The sequence below is a fragment of the Limulus polyphemus genome, unplaced genomic scaffold, assembly GCF_000517525.1.
Source record: "Limulus polyphemus unplaced genomic scaffold, Limulus_polyphemus-2.1.2 Scaffold128, whole genome shotgun sequence".
Taxonomy (NCBI): Eukaryota; Metazoa; Arthropoda; class Merostomata; order Xiphosura; family Limulidae; genus Limulus; species Limulus polyphemus.
The window spans coordinates 417,951-433,824 of record NW_013665738.1 but is presented as its reverse complement, the minus strand read 5'-3'; the positions used below and the strand labels follow the sequence as shown (position 1 = coordinate 433,824).

General features: G+C 31.0%; 1 protein-coding gene across 2 annotated transcripts in view; it reads left to right on the top strand.

Annotated features, from left to right (window-relative positions):
• Positions 1-15,366, top strand: part of LOC106473352 (putative leucine-rich repeat-containing protein DDB_G0290503) — a 101,586-nt gene extending 86,220 nt beyond the window's left edge. For both annotated transcript variants that reach the window (XM_022402743.1, XM_013934037.2), the window contains exons 21-22: positions 158-386; positions 5,387-15,366. In XM_022402743.1, the coding sequence (XP_022258451.1) occupies positions 158-386; positions 5,387-9,666 (4,509 nt within the window). In that variant the 3' untranslated portion in view covers positions 9,667-15,366. The remainder of the gene's footprint in view (positions 1-157; positions 387-5,386) is intronic.
• Positions 15,367-15,874: the final 508 nt, after the last annotated feature.

Sequence of the window (15,874 nt, the reverse complement as noted above, 5' to 3'; positions counted from 1 at the left end):
TTACTTGTTTCTGTGAATAGTGGTGGGTGGATATCTGAAGTCAGGGTGCAGTGTTACTTGTTTCTGTGAATAGTGGTGGGTGGATATGTGAAGTCAGTCATGGCAGAGGAAATTGAGTTTGAGAAAAGCACTAAGAGCTCATCTTTTCTTTATTTAGTCATTTGTGACAGAAAAGGAAGAACAAATGCAGTTGCAGGAAAAACATGGTTCATCAAGAGAACAGCTGCAGTTTTTTCATGAAACCCATCAACTTTGTTGTAACACGATATCTCTCTCAACTAATAACCTGATTGCTAGTCAATCTCGACCAAACAGTTACATCTCTGTGACATCTTCACTGTCTGACGATTTAAGTGATTTACTAAATCACAGTGATGAGAAACCAGGTAAAGTATTCACTTCCATTATAAAATATAGAGATAGTTATTTGTTGGTAAAAGGTTTTTTAACCTGTTAATTTTCATGCACTTTTTTATCTCAGTTTTTTAACCACTTTCAGACTTCTAGATATTTAATATGTTTGTTTTTATTTATTTTAATGTCTTTAGGGTGAATCTTAAATAGTCTTTAAGTTTCATTGTTTAAATTTTATAGTATTGAGTAATCTTTAGTGTGGAATAGGAGACAGTATAATTGGCTTAGTAAAACATTGCAATTTGTTTTTTTCTTTTAAAAGTGATACAGTTAGCATTTATAGCTTGTATTAAAATTAGGTTACTGACTAACTAGTTTACATATTTTCCTAGTTCTACATGCTTATTATTGCTGAATTGCTTTTATATTTAAACAAATTTGTGATAGTAGACAGCCCACTAAAATTACAAATCGGTTAAAGAAGTGAGTACTGCATGAGGAACCAGTTAAAGATTAGAAGTGCTGTGTTCTCTCACAGGGTTTGAGAAAATGTCTCATTGAGCAAGCAAGAAGAGCTAATGAAGTATCTGTTTTGATCATTTACAGCTGATTAACATATATATATATATATATATGTGCGTGTGTTTACAATTGTCTTATCACAAGATAATTATACTACTTACCTAAATTAAGGAACCCTGTAAGAATTATACACAAAATTAAATGAACTGATAATAGGATGTGATGACTGAAGAAAAGTACATTTCTGCAAGTTAGTATGCCATCTTCAGGTGCACAATAAACATTGAGATGTGGATTATTTTGCACTTGATGATGTATGTTTTTCAAGGTTTGTCTTCCTTAACAATCCTAAGTGATTTGTGAAGTATGTTGGTGAATATGTGAGGGCAATTATGTAATTTCCACCATAAGAAGATTAGAAGGAATATATACATAAAAGAAAATAGCAGTCCGAGGTATAAAGATATCCAAATGTTTTTCAACATACATTAAGTTTCTGTAATATGATGATGTGCCAAATCATATACAACATCATTGCAAACACTGAATAAAGGAGACTCCTGATTCAGCACAAGAACTCAGCTTTGAATAACCATCAAAATGCTGCAGAACTTTTGTTAGTAATTCAAGGTATTTGAAAGTTTCAGTTTTCACACTTTTATTGTATTTTTCAAGTTGTTTACTTTAATCAGTTTGTCACATCGTGTGTTTGGCAGTTTTAACTTTATGCATCATTAGTAAATAAAAGGTTATGTACACTGCACATGAGGGTTGATTACAATTAATGAGAGCAATTTGCATGTGCTAATATTGTAGAACTTTGACAGGTGCAAGCCATGGTGCCACAAGCAATATGTCTAATACATATATTTGGTTTTTGGTGAATTCCAGACCATTTGAAAGTGAAATTCAATTAAGCTAGCCCTATCACTGGAGGAATATGTCAGCTCTTTCCAAAATCAAATATTGATATACCAAGATTGTTAAACAGTATAAAGCCAAAGGTACAACATGTTCATGGAAATGACAAAATTTATACAGCCAATGTTTTTAGTGCAGTAATGGGCTTCAAAACTGCATCTTATTCTCATCCAGAACAGTGTTGTTATTTGCGAAGTGAAGACTATGGTTATAAAGAAATAAATCCTCCAAACCAAAAATCCATTACAATAAAGCTGGGCATATCTTTTGATACTATTAACAAGATAATAAGAATTTAGAAGTTGATAGTGCTTACAAGCTTTTAGCTGTACCTTAAAATTAATGAATTTTTATGAAATAGCAATCCCACTCAACCACATGTCTGCTTAGCTTTAGTGGACTTTTATGCCTTTGGCCTGCTTAACTGTATTGAGATATGGCTCAGTTGATTTGGCTGATCTTGTAACCATGAAATTATATACATACCATAACTCAATGTACCAAGTGTATCTTCACAAAATTTGAAAAGTTTTAGTAAAAGTTACAAGTATGTTGTACACAAAGTCATACCTTAATAAACTATTTTTATATTTTTTTATAAAAAATGTTTGGAGAGTTTATGAAGCCTTTACTGAGTCATTCTGAGTGGAAGGTGCCTTTCTTTTTACCTTAGTTGCTTATTTCATATACATAACTTGATCTCTTATTTTCTCTACCCTAACACTAACTGTAGAAAAATCATAATTGTACAGTGAATAAAAAGTTGGAAATGTGAAATAAATTTAAAAATCCTTTTTTCTTCTTCTTTTGAATGACTGCAAATTTTAACAGATAATTATTTAGGCAAATTAACCTTTTCACTCTGCTTTCATTTAATCTTTTCGTTCTTTGAAGCATATCTAACTAGGTAACAAAGTAATGAATTGCCTGGAGAGAGCTTAGGGTAAACAAACTATCTAGTTATATCACGATATGGTAGCCCTCATGTGTTTCACCAAGAGAAATCATGTATTTTTTTTTTTAGTTTTCTTATCTAACATTGTAAGTTTTGAATTTTTCCATTTGAGTCGCTTTTTTAAAAATACACCTACTTTAGCCTTGAGGCCTTTTGCATTCAGGTATGTGGTTAGTAAGCCTATTTTTTTACTATGTTGATTCTCCAAAAATAATTCATGTAGCTTTCAGATATGAATTATAGAACAAAAAATATGTCAGGTGCTAAAACCAAATTCCCCAAATATTTTAGTATAAACACAGCATGCTTTCAAGAAGACAATATGAGACTAGAGAGGACACACAAATGTGTCAAAACTAGTTTTTCCAATATCAAGATCTTTGTTTCATTTTCATTTATTTTGTTTTCTTTAACATCATGCTCTCCCTGTGAACTGTTGGTTTGACCACTAAAACAAGACAATCATCTGATGTACATAGTTTAGAATCTGCTCTTGCTATTGGTTATAAACATGTCAAATAACAGTGTCAGAGAGGATCAGACAATTCTTAAAAGACAGGATATGAGAGGGCATGCTATGTGAATTGAACAGATATTGGGATATCTCAGTTAAAACGAGAAGATAATGGGTTAATTTTATATTCTGGCTTATCAATATCTATAATGTGTTTCTTATTTGTTGAACAATCTGTATCTTTTACAAACGAAGAAATAAATCTATATATGAGAATTCAGAGCACCACTGCAACATGTGATCTAGAGGTACAGATTGAGAATTTATTTAAATATTGCTTTTTGAAGTTAAAACATTAAACTTAGATAATATAAAAATTTTAATTATAAACTATTTGATGCCAAGTTTATTAACATACATTGATAATAAAGTAGTTTAACTAAATTTCTGATGTATCTATGAAAAAGGTTGTGACATGTACTCTGTGACCTGCAGTGCCCAAGAGTTAAACATAGTCTCGGGTGCTGACATTTACATATAGTAGAAGGTCTATGAAAAGTGTATCTAAATGTGTGACTGAAGACTGACTTTACTAAAATTTGCAGTAACTTGTTGCAATGGATGTTGTGGTGTTAGACTGTAGTACATATTCACATCTAACAGATTGACCAAGATTAATGATGCAGGAAGTAGTTCAAAGGGCAGCACATGGCCTGTTCTTGTAAACCATGATTAATCTTCGTTAGTCTGTGTAGATATACATATGTACATATATATTACTTTCCTGTTTTGTTTGTTTTTCATGAAAGTTTACAATTAAGGTTTTTAAGAAGTGATTGTGTGTGTAGTGGACAACGTAAAGAGGTTCACACTATATAAAACTAGCAAAATTATTCTATAAATTCAACTGCTTATCATTTATATCTGATTTATTGAAGCTGTAAAAAGTATCTAATATTTCATTTTTGTAGTAAAAGGGATAAAAAATTTTGTATTGGTGAATTTGGGTTCATATATCTAAATGTTTGAGCACAAAACTAGATAAGTAGGTGTGTGTGATAGCATCTTAACTGATTAATATATTATGCCTATGAAAATAAAGAGATAGAAATGTCATTGTGATATTACTCTGCATGGAAAGTACATAAATAATGAGTTATGAGTTGTATATTATTTTTATCATGGTGGTCTGTGTCAGTGGTTAACTTAATTACTATCTTATGAGATATGAATTGGAATAAGTCTAACATATACCATATATATAGCATATGGGATTTGCAACTGCAACATGAAGGTAAGATTCTGGACAAATATTGTATGGAAGGAGTTGCTCAAAACCACTGAACAAAATATCTCTGTCAGTGATGAAAATCACACAGTCAGTTGTTGTTAAATTAAAACACGAATATAATGAAGCCTGTATCAACATGTATTTATCTATTTAAGTAAAAAAAAAAATTAAACTGTGTTTACAACATGCTCATCATAACTATCACAAACAAACAAAAACAAGTAAATCAAACTACTTGATACTACAGGCTTTTTTTAGCTTCAATACTAGGAAAAAACTTTTTCTTCAAATGGCTGATGCCCTATTTTAAGTTAATGGACCACTGATGTTGAAACTGCTAATTTTTTTTTTTTATGAAATAATTAGTGTACTCTGTTTTTGCTGGTTTCAAAATTACAGGTTTAGATTTTACCTCGTTAATTCAAATTGTAGATTTTGCTCCCTAAGATACTGTTATGGATACACGCAGCCTTGGAGCAAAACCTTGAATGGATTTAATTTTCAGTATCACTCAGACTTTTTTTTACACCAAATGGTAATGTGATGTTGACATTTAGAGGTTGAAGAGCAGGTGTGTGTGTGTGTTTTTGTTGTTATTTGTTTTTTTATATTGAATAAATAATCTCCTGGCTCCTCTCCTTCCTTCAAGAGGTAGACTTAGTCAGTGCATCCACAGTTCTTTTTGCCCTTAGTTGACTATTATCATTTCTTTTCAAACAGCTTTTAGCATAAATCTTCATGTGTTGTTGTTTTTTTAAAGCCTACACTATTTCTAGTTCCCAAGAGTTATTTTGGATTTTTAGGGTAGACTACATTGTCTTACATTAAGCAGATTAATCAATTGAATATTGACAGCTATAAAATTTATTTGAAATACCTTTTATTACAGATGCAATAAAGGAGGTGAATACTAATGATGTACATGATATAGAAGAGGACTATCATAAAGAGGAATCAGAAGATAAGGATACAGAAAAAATTGAGCTGGGACAAGAATGGAAGGATAGAGAAAAAAATATAGTAAATACAACTGAAAGTGATGTAGAAGGAAATATAGAGGAGTGTTGTGTCCATAACACTGAGAGAGACTATATAAAAAATGATACAGATAATGTTAAAGAGAAGGAGCTATGGGGGAAAAAAGTAAAGGAAAATTACAAAAATTGGGAAGAACACAAGAGTAACTTAGAAAATCTCAATGAAGAAGAAGAAGAAAACAAACACAATAAAAGAGAAATGAATGTAAACTTTGGGAAAAAATTAGACCATATGAGTGAAGATAACAAACAGGGTAATAAAAACTTTGAAAAAAGATTTGACAACATGAATGAAGATGGAGAAGAAGAAGAAGATAAAGAATTAAATGAAAACTTCAAAAAAGGATTGGACAGTATGAATGAAGAAGAACAGGATAACAAAGAATTGAACGAAAACACTGAAAAAGAATTGGACAAGATGAATGAAGAAGAACAAGATAAAGGATCAAGTGAAAACTTTGAAAAAAGTTTTCACAACATGAATGAAGATGGAGAAGGAGAACAGAATAACAAATGGTTAAATGAAAATCTTCGAATAGGATTAGATAATATCAACAAAGTAGAAGAACAAGATAACAAAGAATTAATTGGAAACTTCAAAAAAGGATTGGAAAGTATGAATGAAGAAGAACAGGATAACAAAGAATTGAACGAAAACACTGAAAAAGAATTGGACAAGATGAATGAAGAACAGGATAACAAAGAATTGAATGAAAACACTGAAAAGGAATTGGACAAGATGAATGAAGAACAGGGTAACAAAGCATTAAATGAAAACTGTGAAAAGGAATTGGATAAGATGAATGAAGAAAAACAGGATAACAAAGAATTAAATGAAAACTTTGAAAAAGAATTGGACAAGATGAATGAAGAAGAACAGGGTAACAAAGAATTAAATGATAACATTAAAAAAGGACTGGACAGTAATGATAAAATAGAACAAGACTGCAAAGAATTAAATGAAAATTTGGAAAAAGGATTGGCTATGAGTAAAAAAGAACAGGATAACAAAGAATTCAATGAAAACTTTGAAAAGGAATTGGACAAGATGAATGAAGAACACGGTAACAAAGCATTAAATGAAAACTGTGAAGAGGAATTGGATAAGATGACTGAAGAAAAACAGGATAACAAAGAATTAAATGAAAACTTTGAAAAGGAATTGGATAAGATGAAAGAAGAAGAACAAAATAACAAAGAATTAAATGATAACATTGAAAAAGGACTGGACAGTAATGATAAAAAAGAACAAGATTGCAAAGAATTAAATGGAAATTTGGAAAAAGGATTGGCCATGAGTAAAAAAGAACAGGATAATAAAGAATTGAATGAAAACTTTGGAAAGGAATTGGACAAGATGAATGAAGAGCAGGGTAAAAAAGCATTAAATGAAAAATGTGAAAAGGAATTGGATAAGATAAATGAAGAAGAACAAGGTAACAAAGAATTGAATCAAAACTTTGAAAAGGAATTGGACAAGATGAATAAAGAACAGAATAACAAAGAATTGAATAAAGACACTGAAAAAGAATTAGACAAGGTGAATAAAGAAGAACAGGGTAACATAGAATTAAATGATAACGTTAAAAAAGGACTAGACGAGATTAACGAAGAAGGACAGGGTTGCAAAGAATTAAATAAGATTAAAAAAGGATTAGATAGTATGGATAAAGAACTAAATGAAAATTTGGAAAAAGGATTGGACAAGAAGAAAATAGAAGTACAGGATACCAAAGAATTAAATGTAAATTGTGAAAAAATATATGACAGTACGAATGAAGAAGAACAGAATAACAAAGAGTTAAATGAAAAGGGATTGGACAAAATGAACAAAGGAATATGGTGTAAAGAATTAAATGATAATTTGGAGAAAGGGTTTGACAAGATGAATACAGAAGAACAAGATAACAAACAATTAAGTGAAAACTCTGAAAATGGCTTGGAAAGTATGAATGACTTGGAAAAAGTATTAGACAGTACGAGTGAAGAAGAACGAGATAACCAAAAATTAAATAAAATCTTTGAAAATGGTTTGAAAAGTATGAATAAAGAAGAATGTTATATCAAAGAATTAAATGAAAACTTTGAAAAGGGATCGGACAACATGAATAAACAAGAACAGGATAACCAAGAATTAAATGAAAACTTTGAAAAAGTATTGGACAGTATGGATAAAGAAAAACATGACAATGAAGAATTAAATGAAAACTTTGAAAATGGTTTGATAAGTATAAATAAAGAACAACAGGATAACAAAGAATTAGATGAAAATTTGGGAGGAGAGTTTGACAAGATGAACAGTGAGGAACAGGATGACAAAACATCAAATGAAAACTTTATAAAGGAATTGGGCAGTGTGTATAAAGAAGAACAAAAGAGCAAAGAATTAAATGAAAAGTTGGGAATAGTATTGGATAATATGGATAAAGAAGAACAAAATAAATTAAATGAAATTTTGGAAAAAGGGCTCAACAAGATGAAGAAAGAAGAACAGGATAACAAAGAATTAAATCAAAGTTTTGAAAAGGGATTGTATAATATGAATGAAGATGAAAAGGAGGATAAAGAATTAGAAGAAATTTTTGGGAAAGAATTAGAAAACATGAATAAGAATGAAATGGAGGGAAGTGATGAGGCTGAATTCAAAAGTATGGAGGAAAAAGAGGACAAGAAAGAATTAAAGTGTGAGACGGGATGGGAAAATTTGGATGGAAAAGAAAACAATGAAGAAACATTGAATAAAAATTTGAAAGAAAAAATGAAGAAAATGGAAGGAGAAGAAAAACACAATTGGGAAGAATTGATTAATGTTGAAGAACATTTATTGCTTGAGAAAGAATTGAAACATGACTCTGAAAATAAATTAGGAATTCAGTTAAATAAAAAAGAAAGAAAGAATGAGGCAAAATTGAAGGAAAGTTCTGAGGAAATATTGAAAAACCTAACTGATGAGAACATCTTGGATGAGAAGGAAAAGGGGTTGAAAATGGAGGAAGACAAATTGGATAAAAAAGAATTTGAGAAAAGCGGTGACACAAAAGTAGAAAATCTTACAAAAGAAGAAAAATTGGAAAAGAAAGAACTGAAGGAAAATTCTGAAGAAGGACTAAAAAAACAGACTGATAATGAACAATTTCACAAAGAATTGGTGGAGAACTTTGAGAAAGAAATTGAACATATGAAAGAAGAAGAAAGGTATAAAAAAATATTGAAAGAAAACTGTAAAAAAGGAAAGGAAATTTCAAATGAAGTAGAGAAATTAGATGAAAATGGACAGGTATATTTATCTGAAGAAGTAATATTGAGTGAGAAAAGAATAGGAAATCTGTTGGGAGAAGAAAAATTTAATAAAGAATTGATGAAAAACTATGAGAAAGGATTGGAAAATTTAACTGAAGAATTAATATTGGTTAAAAATGGATTGGGAGATTTATCTGAAGAAGAAAAAATGGATAGAGAATTGAATAAAAATTGTAAAGAAACATTGGATCATTTATCTGAAGAATTAAAATTGGATAAAGAATTGAGTGAAAACTGTGAGAAGAAATTGGAAAATTTTAATGAAGGAGAACAAATTATCATCAAGTCTCAAGAAGTTCTTGGTAATAGCGGAATCTTGAGAGAGCAAGAGGACCAAAAGCACTCACATGAAGTTGGAAAGAGAGATAACGTGGAAGAATCAAAATTTAATGATGTTGAAGAAGAAAGAAAGAATAAGGAAATTTGTCAAGAAGAAAGTGATGAAAGAAGTGAACAAGGGGAAATACCTAGTAATGTTAAATTGAAAAACAGTGATCATTGTTGTTATGAAGAGAGGTGTGGGGAATATGAACAACTTGTAGACAGGAATTACCAGGATCGATCAGAACAATTTAGTGATTCCACATATGAAGATCAAAATGTTGAACATGTCTATTTCAAACAAACAATTAAAAGTGCATGTCGTGAAGAAAATATAATGGATGAAGATTACCAGAGACCAACTAATGATAAAGACCAAAGTCATCAAAAAATCTCAGCAGAAATTATGTCTTTGAATATTTCTGCTAAAAATATAGCTTCTGATAATCAGAATATGCCTGAACCAAATGTAAACTTGGATGTAAATGAAGTGGTTCAACTAAGTACATGAATAAAAGATGTATAGAGTGAAAGAATACAATACTGTAGTTGGAAAGGATGTGCTACACAATATAATTGTATCTCCCAAGGAAGAAATGGGGATATTTCTGTTCATCCAAGATTAAGGGCACACCTTGTTTTGTATCTTCATGAAGTATACTCTAGTTTTTCTTATAGACAACAGATAGTTGCTTCCAGTCTGGTAGGTGCTTTGAAATAAATTCATTTGTTCCATTTCTCTGAAAGATATAAGGAGCTGAATTTAAAGATTTATGAGTGTAATTTTTCGCTAATAATGAAACATTTAGATTATTAACAACCTGAGTTGAGAGATAATGTAAAGCCTGTGCTTTCAGTGATGTGTACTTTCCAACCAACCAGTTAGGATAAAGAGACTGTGACCAAGCTTGAAAGCAGTAATGATGCCTTTTTGTAGCATACAGTTATAGTGGGTTTTAAAACGTACACTCCTTTTCTGTAATATTTGAAAAAGTCCGATGTATATAAGTTAGTAAAAGCACTGGACTGTGATGTAAAAAAAAACCCTGCATTTTAGCAGAAAATGTTTTTATAATTTTATAACAGGAATTATAAACCTTGTTAAAGTATAATATCCAGCTAAGCTTTGTTGTGTAGTAAAAAGTTACACGTTTTTAATTTAACATATTTTAAGTTTTTAGTTATTGTTTTTTTTTTAACTTGTTATTCTCAAATCTTAAACTGTGTAGTTATTTGTACACCCATGATGGTGTTGTCAAGGTTGAAAGTACTTGGATAATTGATGTTAATATTAAGTGGAAAATATTACGTCCTTTAGTGTAGAGACAGTAATATAGCAAGAGTAGAAGTTATTGCATGTTGAAATATGAATAGTGGCTTCTATATTCTCGACGTACAGCTTTTATCCTACTACTTCACATGTGTGATCCAGCAAATACTGTGTTGTACATACCGGTTTTAAACCGTCTCCAAGGGTCACCAGTCTTGTTATAGAGAAAAATGGCTATTTTTTCAATGTCTTCACTGTTTTCAGAAGAGTGATAATTGTATATAGTTTACACAGACGCATATATATATATATATTCTATATATATCAGATTTTATTAAACGATATAAATCATTGCGCTCTTAATTTAAAAACATGAAATAAATGTATAATTTGTCGATAATTCTGCATTTTGTCTTTAATATTTCATAATCTTTAGCCTACTAGCGTAGCAAATAATTCTACTATAACAGCTTGTATTTGATATTCTTTACTTTCCCCTGACATAAAAAGCAATTGGTTTTAATAAAATTAATGTTTTTGTTTTTATAAATACCGGAACATGACTAACTACAATCTCAATTGGTCCGAGTGATAACGAGAATAGCTTGAATATATGTTTCATCACTTCTTATGGATCTCTTACTATAGAAATTAACTGGTATGACCTGGTGGTTAAGGCAATCTGTGGGTCGCGAGTTCGGATCCCGTCACCGAATATGCTTGCCCTTTCAGCCATGGTGGCTTAATAATGTAGCGGTCAATCCCACATTTTGTCACTTCTAAATTATACCTCGAAATTCAACAAACAGAGTTTCTTTGAATACAGCTTGAATGGTGTTCATGATTTGCATCAATAAGTTAAATGAAACTTGAAGTATTTGTTGACACTAATTACAACATAAAATATAAATTTGTAGCATTTTCTACTCGAAATAGTCAAATTGGGTGCTTTGCGCTATAAAGTTAGGGAAAATACTTATAATTGGCAGTAGTTTTCAGAGGTAACTGTGAACTTTTGATTGAATACTTTTGTAATGGTAACATTCAACTTAAAAATTATTTCTCAGTGTTTGTAATTAAACTGTTATGATTTTAGTTATTTGACTTCATGAAACTGAACCGTTGGGTATATATTACTGCAACATTACATTTTTGTTATAGATTGAAGAACAGCGTCCCTTGTTCTTTAAACAAAACTTGTACTTAAACATAACGGTTTATAAATTAGCATGCCCTTTCAAGTAAAATCCATTAAGTATTCGGGCATTTCAAAGTACTATTTCTAATCACAACATTGCAAGCTCTAGTTGGAGATGTTCACACAGGAGGTCATCCTACTGTTAGTACGCCATTTGGTAATTCAGAATTGCTTTTTTTAGTGCCAGCGAAAACAGCTGGTGGAGCTGAGACTGGGCTTCTTCGTAGTCGATTGTGATATGTGATACCGCTCTTCAGCTGATAAGTGTTATCTCTAGTTCTAATTGGAAACTTGTAGTTCAAGCTTCGGTCGTAAATTAAACCATTACTGTTTTATGTCTGTAGTAATAATCAGAACTTTTCAAACACTTATCATTGTTTCAGTATTGATACGTTTATGCAAATTTCCAAGCTTGCTGCGCTGTACGGCTTCGAATGTACCATATCAGATGTGAGAACAACTATTTTACGAGTAAAGCGTGCGCCATGTATCCATAACCCCCCCCTCCCTCTCTCTCTCCTTCGATTTGTTTTAGAGTAGTATTTATTGTATTATTAAAATTTCATTACCTCATTTTTGACTAAAAGCCTTTGATTTTTAATCTGTAATTTCATGGTATAAGAATGATTGTAAATACACAAGTATATTTATAGCTCGGACAAAATGTTTGATTTCTCTAATATGTCATTGTTGTGTTACTCTTGTCTTTAACTCAAAAAACACTGCTGAAAAGTATAGTAGCAACGTCTTTGTGACAGTCAAGCATGACCTGCAATATCTTTGTGACAGTGAAATATTATTTGTAATATCTTTGTGAATTAATTACGTTACATTAATAAAATAGCTGAACCTTAGGGTAGAAAGGTCATTTTAAACAACAAAAATTTTTTGTAAGGATAGAAAAAGAACGTAGCCAGAGAAGCTTAGCAAATTCAGTAAGTTTGGTTTTTCTTCCCTTATTTAGCTCTAAGTTACATTTGTGTCGACAAAACATTGATGTTTCAAAATCCATTAATTGATGATAATCTTTTCACTGACGTACTAGAGAAAATTAATTTTAAAATATAAAAAGTTAAAGTGAGTTAATAAAGAGCCGAATGTTTTTTTTAACATTTTGTTTTAAACATAATTTTGTCTGATGTGTAGATAAAGAGGCTGTTAACGTTATTTACCCAAACCTTTTAATTGTCATTTATGTCCATTAATTGTGTGCAATTCAATGTCTCTAAATTAACAAATAAAAATACTTTTCGATTTGTCGGTGTTCTGTTTTGGAGTTCTGGCTGAAGCTAGCTACCAGCAATGCCTTACAGAGTAGTGTTGGTGTTTTGCATCAGCATTTTCCAATCTGTGGTCTACGAGCTCTCATCAGACGGTTTCTCGCGTGACTGGGTGGTTGGGACGCTCGACTCAAGCTGCAGGTCGCAAGTTTGCATCCTGTCACCGAACATACTCACCCTTTAAGTCGTGGGGGCATTATAAAGTGACGATCAATCCCACTTTTGTTGTTGATGAAGAGTAACTTAAGAATTGGCGTTGGGTATTGTTGACTAGATGCCTTCCCTCTAGTTTATCATTTCTAAATTAGATATGGCTAGCTCAGACAACCCTCGAGTAGCTTTGCAAAAAATTCAACAAAAAAACTTCAGCTGATTTGTGAAAAATTGCATATTGTATAGATCTCACTGTGGTCTGCCAGTATATTTTAAAATCAGGTATTGCTTGGACAAAAGTATGAAAACCAATGCCCTGTTCTGTTGCGGTGTTGTTTGGTGTTAAGGTGAAATGCAACATCATACCTCGACCTCATCCAAGCTTACCTTCGAAGTTGTATATCTTAAAATATGGCGAAACACTAGATAGATGGATATTGTAAAATTTTCGTTTTTGTTTCATTAGTTTACCCACCGTGACAAAGAGGAGTGCGAAAGTCTAGAATGTTATTGACGTTTTTATCCGATTAATAACCTTGGAATGAACAGAAACATCTCGCATAAGTATAGTTAACTATTAAAACAATTTTTTCCATTATGCTGTTTCAGAATGTTATAACATTTTCATTCCTACCTTTTACTCTTTACCGTTCTCTCCTTTCCTACAACGTTTGGTAAGATCAGATCGAGTTCAAATATTTAATTTTAGTACTATTTGTTGAATCTTTCGTATTACTCTACAACTGAACATTGACGAACAACCGAAAAAAAAAACAGAGAAAGGTTTCTGTAGTACGATTAAATCGAAAGTAAAAAAAAAAATGGAATGATGTTATACTACAAACAAATAGTTATTTCAGTATTCGCAACGTTTCGGGCTGGGAAGACGCCCTTTCGCTTGTGATTTTAAACCTTAATAGAACCGAAACGTTGTGAACCTTAAAATATCTGTTTACCATTTCTTTGTGGCATGAAGTTTCCTCTTTATTATTATCATTTTTTGTTTTCAGCTGTTTGTAGCTAAATTCATTGCTGAAAAGTTGTCACGATTTTCTGAAGCTTGTGAATATTCTGCCCTTAAAAATGTTAACTAAAACTCATTTTGAGATCAAAACCGCATGTATTTCATTTTATTGTGCTAAATGTGGTGTATATATAAAGAAAGCCATAAAAGAAGTGTACGTAAAATTACGTCAACTTACATTCCATGAAATCTGAAATAATACTGTATGGTTAGTTGTAGCAGAATAAAAGTACAATGTCGCCACGAACAACCTATATTTCACACATGCTTGTAAGGTCCGAACATGGAACAATATTTAATACAGCGTGTATTTTTATTGTCGAGTACAGTATACACATATACTGAAAGATGTTTAACAAAATATTCAAATGTAATAGGTAGGCAGCAGAACCAAGATCTTTAAAGCAATTTTTAACTGACGATTTACGAAATGAAATATGATTTTGTTTTCTTTGTGAGCTTATATTAAGGTAAGTTCATATTGTCAGCATATCAAAAGATAACGTAATATCGCGAACGGTCCCAGACTTTTGAAACCAGCTAACTTGGTCGTTAGCTACGTTTCTTAAAAGTTTCGATTTCCCAAAGAAAATTTTAATTAGCATTCTGCTCGGGATAGCACAATCGGGCAACACCTGCTTCATCATTTTATATAAGATTCTTAATTTTATGGGCAGAGCTGTTATAATTACAAATCATATGTTCACATCACAGATCTGTACAATCGATGAATTTTTGTGACGGATTCGTTTTTTTTTTCTCTACTTTCGAAATGCAAAATGCCGATTGAAGATTAAGATCGTTAGTTAAAGTAAAGAATAATCAGCTTTTGTTTTAAAGTGATATTTATAAAAACATAAGGTGCTAAATATACGAAATGTTTGTTTTGTTCATGATAATAATAATGCTGGTTTGTAAAGTAATATCATTAAGACATATCAGTGATTGTGAAAATTACGCGTTAAATATATAAATAACTTCAAGATAAAACTACTATGTGTCATAAGTAATAAGCTTTACGAAAGTTAAGTTTGAAAAATACTGTGTACAAACCCTTTTCTGTTACAACTTTCTTGGCCATAAATAATAAACTTAACCAAAATCAAATTTGAAACTATAACCCTGACTTTTTGAGGTGATTTTAGAAATGACTGTATTATTATTCATAATCACTGGTAAAGTCCGTGTATTAAATGATTGCTGATGTTATATCATAAGAGAGAAATGAAGCGTATTAACTGTATGCATTTTAAATATGTTTTGTAAAATAAAATTCTAACTGCATATCTAAGTCTAGCGTGTCTCGTGAAATATGTATCTGATTAACACACAGAAGTTAAACTGGTCTGTTGGTTATAAAACTATATCGGACAAGAGTATTGCCCATAAAACTACAGAAATCTTTTCTTGGCGTTGTGCAAGCTATATCGTTGAGAATGTTACCCATGAACAACAGAAATCCTCATTGGTGGGGATCTTTCTGCACCACCAACAAACACCAATTCCAGCTAGAAGAGTTTTCCTGAGATTACGAAACATTTCTTGTCGACTTGCTGAGTTATTTATTTCAGGTTTTTTTTTTATTTTATAGAATTATACAAAAATACAAATTTTTAAGATCTATGATTTTGACTAAAAAAATACGATTTCAGTACTTCACTATAATAAGTGTTATAACCACATTTTTTAACACACTTGATATATGAAATCCATTGTTTTACACAAGTGCTACACTAAATACATTGTTTTATAGTAACCGTATTACATAATAAGTTTATCTTCCACTACCAGACT